At 34.6% G+C, this 7,914-nt stretch overlaps 1 protein-coding gene and 1 pseudogene across 2 annotated transcripts in view; one reads left to right on the top strand and one right to left on the bottom strand.

Annotated features, from left to right (window-relative positions):
- LOC135218580 (derlin-2-like) overlaps positions 1 to 36 on the bottom strand; it is a 38,295-nt pseudogene extending 38,259 nt beyond the window's left edge.
- Positions 1 to 7,254, top strand: part of LOC135217923 (derlin-2-like) — an 86,806-nt gene extending 79,552 nt beyond the window's left edge. For both annotated transcript variants that reach the window (XM_064254014.1, XM_064254013.1), the window contains exon 7: positions 173 to 7,254. In XM_064254014.1, coding sequence (XP_064110084.1) covers positions 173 to 311 — 139 coding nt within the window. In that variant the 3' untranslated portion in view covers positions 312 to 7,254. The remainder of the gene's footprint in view (positions 1 to 172) is intronic.
- Positions 7,255 to 7,914: the final 660 nt, after the last annotated feature.

Below are 7,914 nucleotides of genomic sequence, written 5' to 3'. Positions count from 1 at the left end.
ACCATCTCCTAATACCAGTACAACTAGTGACTTCATGCCATTGTAACCCCCAAAATTGAGTAGTTGAGGAAATTTTGGAGATCCTTAATGTTGATAAGTAGTATACTGTTTATTACCAGATTTTGTCTTATTGAAAGCAGTGCTTTAACCCCCCAAAAATTTGTTTTCTTAGGGTTCAGATTTTTGAACCTCAAACAGGAGAGCAAGTGTACAATATTCCACCCGAGCAACGTCCAGGAGGTTTCCCTTGGGGTGAGCAGCCAGCTCAACCACAGGAGCAGCAGGGCCAACAAGAACAGCCACAACAATGAAAGGAGCAAGATATCAAGAACTGTCGTCTTTTCATGTGTGTACAGTAAATATTTTTTTTTTCTTTTTCGCCATTTGCGTGGAAGCTTCTAAGAAGTTTACACAGTTACCCAAGTGTTTGATCAGGCTGTTCATATGCTCTTGAGTCAGACAGATCCTAGAGTGAGTTGGTGGTAAGAGTACATGTAAGGATTAGGAGCTTATTTTCTTTGGTTGTTTTTGAGAAGAAATACAAATATTTTTGCTAAGCTTTAGTGTTACAATATTGTCTTAGCAAGTTGGTGGAGTATCCTTAATATTTTTCAAGAGAATGTTTGCAAGTCTTTTTCATGGCAAGAAATGTAGCTGATAGTGTGTGTGTCATTGCAGGCAAGTTATTTTTATGTTGCTGTGTGGATAACAATTGACGCCTTTAGAAATCTACAGTCCAGTGTAATGTTATATGGTAAAACTTGAATTTAACCTTATTCACAAATGAATAGTGTCATCTTACAATTTACAAAATGTGGGATTTTGTATTGCGGCTTGTTTCAGTAAAAAGAACCTAGAATCTTGTAGGTATATGTGCCAGTGTAAATCATGGAACTCCAGGAGTATGGAATGCTACATATTCCCCAGCAGACTACGGCTACAGTTAAGGAGCAATAATTGATGTTTCTGGTAGATTGTACTTATATATAAGGAGATTCATGGAAGGAGGTTACTGGATTGTGTCTTATGGATGTTGAAGAAGGGATTATTTTTTATTTTTTTTATTTTTTATACTGCACATTTTTCTTATATAGGAATTGATTTTCACATTGCTTAGGATCACTATGATTTTTTTATAGACTTTCTTAATTGTAGGAACCATGTTAAAAAAGCTTACTGTGGAAGTAGCTTGGTTTTACATAAGTTTTTATTGATTCCTCTTGGTGGCTTAACAGCTTTTGCTTTGTAAGATAAATTACCATACTTTAGAGAAATGGAAAGAGTTTTCATGCCCCTTGTTTTTCATATCTATAGTTACTCATTTGTATACTTAGCATTTTTCAACTATATTTTTGGAAATTCTTTTGCTGATGTATTAACAGAAGGATTTTGATAAAAGCCTCCCTCCCATCAACTAGTGTCTAAGGATAAGGGCATTTCATGCCAGGAGCAATATTTGCTTTTACTCTTGAAATTTGTATGACAGTTACCAAGGTATATAACGCCTAAAGAGTAGACATTTCTGTTAGAGAATACGTTGCTTAGTTTTCTCACTTCTCTGTACATAATGACACACTTTTCTTTTAGTTTGGCCACAGTGTGATATTGCATCTTGGGGTTGTGTCTGAGGATTTTAGTGTGGATGATGATGTACTTAATTATTAATCACTGAAAACTTTTCAACAACTTTAGCTACAGTTAAAATGCTAGCATATTTTGGCATAGGAAAATGATATTAGGTAGATGGTTCCAGAAAACAGGTGGACAAATCTGAAAGGGATTTTGGGGGGAAACTATTGAACAGTCTTGCTTTCATTGTTAGTGTCCTTTTCATAAAACAAAGGTTTAAAGGAATTAGCTGCAACTTTTTCCTTGGTTAAATTTTGGGAACTTCAGGATGATTTCTTTGTTTTGCATTACTACCTGTGGGTGGTATTGTTCATCTTAATGCAGCATTATGTAAAACTTTAGGGAGGGGTTGGGAAACTTATTCGACATAAGACCAGAAGGAATTTTCTTGCAAGAAATAATATCAAGGATTGATTATAGGTGAAAAGATCCATTAGTATTGTCCTTGTCACATTGTGTTGTAAAGAAAGGTAGCAAAATGTGGTGGTTATCAACATAAAGACAGCAGTAGGCCAGATTTTGAAAGGAGGGTTGTAGGGATAAGGCTGATGGAGAGCTGAGTCAAAATTTCAGGGCCTAATTCCAAAAGATATTAACAGATAAAGTGAATATTATTTCAGGTCTTAACCGAGGTTGTTCTTATCATGTGGTCTCAGACTAAGACTGGGTAGTATATCAAATCAGTGTAGCAATGACCAAAATAGCACTTCTTTCTAACAATATATCCAACAAGGCTCTTTGTGGCCAATATAAAGTTTAAATTTCTCAGAAGACAAGCATGATAATGAAATTGCTAATTATTTAGTCGTGCTTTAAATCTTTGAATTTTTTTGCCATCAGTGACAAGCTTCAAAGCAGGTTGTCCTTGTTTACAGTTTTTCATTCAGTAGTAAAGCTGAAAAATAGTTAAGAGTGCAAAGAAAAGAGAACATATTGACAAAAAACCTAGAAGATGTGGAGGATTGAATTATCGGTCATAGAATGATTAGAGTAGGAGTCATAGAAAGTAGAATGTTGCAAGATGTAAACTGGTTTGGAAGGTGTAACTGTCCTTGGTAAGTTGTGCAAATTCCTCTGTAAGGAATAGACTGCAGTCTGTGTATAAATGATAAACAAAGGTATGTAGTCATCGCCAGAATAATTAAGTATAAGAAACTGTACCGTACATGCAACTTCGTCTGTATTTTTTATATTTACAGTAAAAAAAAAATAAGCGGAGGTTTATATTTGGGTAGGTCAGGCTATTCTCATCTTTAGTATTGGTTTTTTCCCAGATCAGTAACATTCATTTTACTGAACACTATAGTTTTCAGACAGTTGTTCAGTGTCACTTATTATGTAGATTGACTTTACCTTGTTGAGTAATATGCAGTTGATATGATAATGAATCCATGTGTGTTTCATTCATCTAGTTTAACGTCAGATAGTTAGCTGCAGTTTGTCATCTTTTTGAGATATTGTCTATATAAACTAGTACTACTTTGATACAGCATAGTGTATGCATTTAACCCTAAAATAGTCTTGTTCATATAGCAGTGCTTGGATGAGCTCTTAATGATATTAGTGAAATGTCTTTTAATAATCCTCTCAATTAGAGGCATTTATGCTCAGAGCCCCATGGTAGTATATATGAGGATGTAACTAAATTTGCTCTGGCCACCTGTAGCCTAGTCTTGCTGTACAATTACTGCATAGGCATGTTTCTTTGATCACATATGTAATGAAATTTGATTAGCAATGAATGTCTTGGTAAACCATTTTTGATGAAGTGTATACCTTTTCGTAAATATGCAAGAAAAATAGGGTGATTATTTAGGAATTTTCTTAAAAATGTCAGGTCTGTTTTACAGATGTTCATTGCAAATAGTTACATAAATTTTAGTTTTCTTGACGAGATGAGTTACATATGAGTTACACATGTAAATGTAAACTCCAATTAAATCATTATTGGGGAGGTTGAGTGATTGTACTTGATATGTTTTGTATAAACTGTTTTGGGGAAAAAAAATTATGAAAAATAATGATTTATCAGATTTACTCAGTCTTTCTGAAAATTAGTGAGACTAGAGTGTAATGTATAATTATCATTAAAAGGCAAATTTATTATTAAAAGGCAAATTTGGATATTTCTGTACATTTATGGTGCAGTGCTCATAGAGTGTATAATTAGGATAAAAATGCCAACCATTGTACATAACCATTTTTTCAAGATTAGTACTGAAGAGGTGATTACTACATGGAAAATTTCATACATTACTGTCTGCATTGGAGCCTTTTCCTTTGATCTTTGGAGGACCACTTCTTTTTTTGTGTGCAAAGATAGTTCTTGCTTTTTAAAAACCCAAAATTCTTACCCAGATGACTTGCAGACAAACAGGAGAACTTCATAACCAGGCAATTAATTAGTTATGCTTACTGGTAAATAAAAATGAAATATTGCTTGACCTTTCATCTTATATTGTAGTACAATACGTCATCCTGAATTTCATGGCATTTAGACCTTCTAATAGGGTCGTAGAGTTCTTGTAATTTCGTATAATGTAGACTCCTCGTATGTCCTCAGGTGTTTACTTACATGGCAGTTGCTTGTTAGGGGAATCTAGTGTGCCTAGATCTATTGAATCCAGGTTCATTCTCAATTTGGCCAAGGCATAAGATTAATTTCTTATGGGTTATTCTGGGGAGGGTATGGTTTGGACTCCACGTTAAAAGTAGGCCTTGTAGCAAATCCAATGTCCCAACCAGCATTTAAGGACATAGTGCTATATATAACACTGGTTTGGCGGTCATCATCCATGTCAATTATTATTAGTGTTAGTTTAAACCATCATTGTTAGTTCAGCTAAACTATCAACATAGCTAATGTTATAATTTAATAACTTGTGTATATGTTCATTAAATACGAAAACCCAGGTATTACTTTGGATTCTGGGCTAAAGGAAAACAAACTTGGTAGGAAAAATGTTTAATATTAGTGTTAGAATGTGGGTTTGCGTTGTTGTTTGTGGACATTCATTAATAAACAGAACTGGACAATACAGTGCACTGGTAGATCAGGACCTCTGAAACCAAAGCCAGAGGAGATTCTCAAAAATAAGCATAGATTATGAGTAGTTGGTATAACGTAGAGGAGTCTTTTTCAGTACAACTTTTGAAATATTTTGGATACAAATGAGATTTGTTCATCTTAGTTTTGCCCTAGTTTTGCCCTAATATTTTGACAACTAGTTTTCCAGTAGTTAGGAGACCCAAGGCTCACAAAATCTGGTTTACCCTTACCATGTTCTTCCAGAAATGTGTTCTATTTTACAGAAAAGCAAGGGGTAGTATGTATGAGGTGTAGCTGCAGATAATTTTTATGATAAACACTGTTGTAACTCAGAATCAGAAAGTGTTGGTCATGTTCTCATCAATCAAAGATCGTCAATGAAGTTGATTCTCGTGCTATCCATATAATTTTTACATGGCTTATGGTATTACTAATATTGTTCTTGTACCTGTTTATGCTTGTACACATTAAACAGCATTGATGAATATTGTTTTATCATAGGTATATGATTTTGTTTTTACTTTCATTTATATGTACTCATTGGAACTGAGTAACAGGCTTACATGGAATTTTCTGTATTACATTGAGAGATATTTCTATTTGATTTTAGTTTTTATGAAAACTATTATACCTAGTTCTGTCTGTCTTTGACACCCCACTACCTTTGGTGGCTATAATGAAGGTCAGTCTCCTTTCACTTACCATTTTCCAGGAATTAAACTTCTTCCCTTCCAATTTCAGTTAAAGAAATTCTCTCTCTGGATCTTCAACATTTTCAGTCTGTCCAGTTGAAAGGTTTCATAAAACTATACTAGTTTATTAGTTAAAATTTAATTAATCTTGTTCCTATATAAAACTAACTCATCATTCCAGCCACATGAGAGCTGAGATTTTTGTTTCAGTGGTCTGGTTAGATTATTTTTTATAACTTTCTTTTCTCTTAGTATCAGCCTCTTTCATGTGAGACCATCTTTGATAACATTTCACAAAAATATCTCTTGTCTGTTTTGTTGTTGTGACTTAATTTGTTTAATAGTGTGTTTTGTAGTTTGTTGTATTCAACTCTTGCTTTGTACTCTCATCATATACATCATTGGAAAGAATATTGTTGACACACTGAAGAACTATTATATATTTACTTGAAATGTCCATCTGAACAAGTAATGTGTATAGGGCCAGTCAGTACAGTATACTGAATGCCAGTTTGCAGGAACTGCGTTAGCTATTGACAGATTGAAGGGTTATCAGAAGATTGTATGGTATTACTGGTCAATCGGCAACTGTGTATAGCATTGCTATTTCAAATTCCAAATCTTCAGGATGTAAAATCAAGCTGTAATTCATAAATTAGATGCCAAGGTTTTTCTAAACGGTTAATTCAGGTTAAAATGTTGACTCATTGTAATATATCTACTATTTCTGAGTAGCATACCCTGCTCCTTAGGCACTGGGTGTAATCAGTAGAAAGTAAGCAATAAAAGTTAAGCAGCCAGGTTACCAAAATGGAAAGTTACCCAAATATATATGCAGTATTTTCGTAGGCATGTTGATACATTTTTTCTCACCCAGTTATGTATGTGTGTGATACCGAGAGTAATTTGTACCGAGGGCTTTTCTGAGCTACTTGGCTAATTTGTTTGCCCACCAGGTTCCTTGGTTCTGTGTCTGCTCTGCTGTATTACAATCCAAAGAATGGACGCTGACAGAGTAATGGAAACCATTACTTTGATAACCATTCTTCAAAGCCGTGGGACACCACAATTTACATAGCATAGTTGTGATTGACTAGTTTTGCTAGCTGACAGGCTTTATACTAGTCTACTACTTCAGTTTTGATTTTTCATGAAAAAAATATAAAGTATTTGCATTGACATGTCCTGTTGGTGTATGTCTCTCCCCAGTTGGGACATTTCTGTACATACTTAGAAGTAACTTTATACATGCTATTTTATCCATGATTGTGTGATACTCTCTACCATTGTTTTTTTATCATTGCACCAGCAGCCTGGCTGTTCTTCCTCATATTTTTGTTATACAATCTGTATCATCGGTTATAACATCAAAAAGTGAAGTATTTAGGTTGCTTTGCTCTTGTAAGATTAGCTGGTTATTGTTTCCAGGGTATTCTAATGGATCTTTCATTGGACAAATACCAAACTGTCAAGGGCATTAGGACAGTATTATTGTTGTAATTCTGCTATTAATTTTTTTAAAGATATATCTACAGAGTATTTTTGTTTACTTCTAATGTGCTTATATTTGTTTACAGTATGCTTTTTTCACAGAATTAACACAATTTTTTTGTTGCAGATATGCTTATTGATATGAAGCTAGCCAGTTGTGGCTCTGTTGTGATTAGAAATTTTTACTTAGATGTAAACTTTATGCAGAGTTGAAGATTTGGATATTTTGTGATTGTGATTCAAAACTATATTTATTTTCAAGCAAGTGAGGACTTCTCTTACTGTGCAATGTACTTGATTGTTAAAACTAGTGTTAAGGACTAAATAGCTACTCTTTGTATGAAATTTCAGCCATGAATATGTGTGTGAAAAAATAAATGAGCACAATATTTATCAAGGAAGTGTTAGCAGTTATATCCTGGTACTGTAGAAAGATTTACTACTCTGATTCTTGAGGTTGACAGAAATTTAGGTGGATCTCAGGAAGGTTCTAGAGAAATGTTCTTTTGACTGAACAGGAATTGGATTTGTCCCTGTAGAGGGTAGTGCCATCAGTACACCTCACGCGGCAATATAGGCATTACATAAGGATCTTTGCAGTGTCCCTTCAGCCCCTAGTTGCAACACAAGCAACTTTTAAGGACACTTAATACTAAGAATACTACTCACAGCATGAATCAGAACTCCACAGGGGGTTAGGGCCATTAGTGCACCTTACATTGCGCACTTTAGGCATTAGTACTAAAGGGTGTTTGCAGTGTTCCTTCACTCAGCCCTTGGCTGCACACACTTTGTAGCTATTCACTTGAACATTCCTGCTTCCTTTCTTCAGTCTTGCTGTCCAGCCTTTCTAATTTTTACCTTTTCTGCAAATGTGGGGTTTTCCCCCAGTCCCACTTTTAGATCCTTGTACTACTCCTTTTATTTTTGAGATCCCTTTATTTTTATGTCCAACTACTCCGTCTCCCTCTTTTCACTGTTTTAAGAGCTGATATTTGAAGAAAGTGCCCCAGTGTTCGCTTGGCAACCCTCAATTTCATAATTCAGCTTGAA

Source organism: Macrobrachium nipponense, chromosome 9 (genome assembly GCF_015104395.2).
Source record: "Macrobrachium nipponense isolate FS-2020 chromosome 9, ASM1510439v2, whole genome shotgun sequence".
Lineage (NCBI taxonomy): Eukaryota > Metazoa > Arthropoda > Malacostraca > Decapoda > Palaemonidae > Macrobrachium > Macrobrachium nipponense.
The sequence above is the reverse complement of the archived record's forward strand: the minus strand, read 5'-3'. Positions and strand labels throughout refer to the sequence as shown.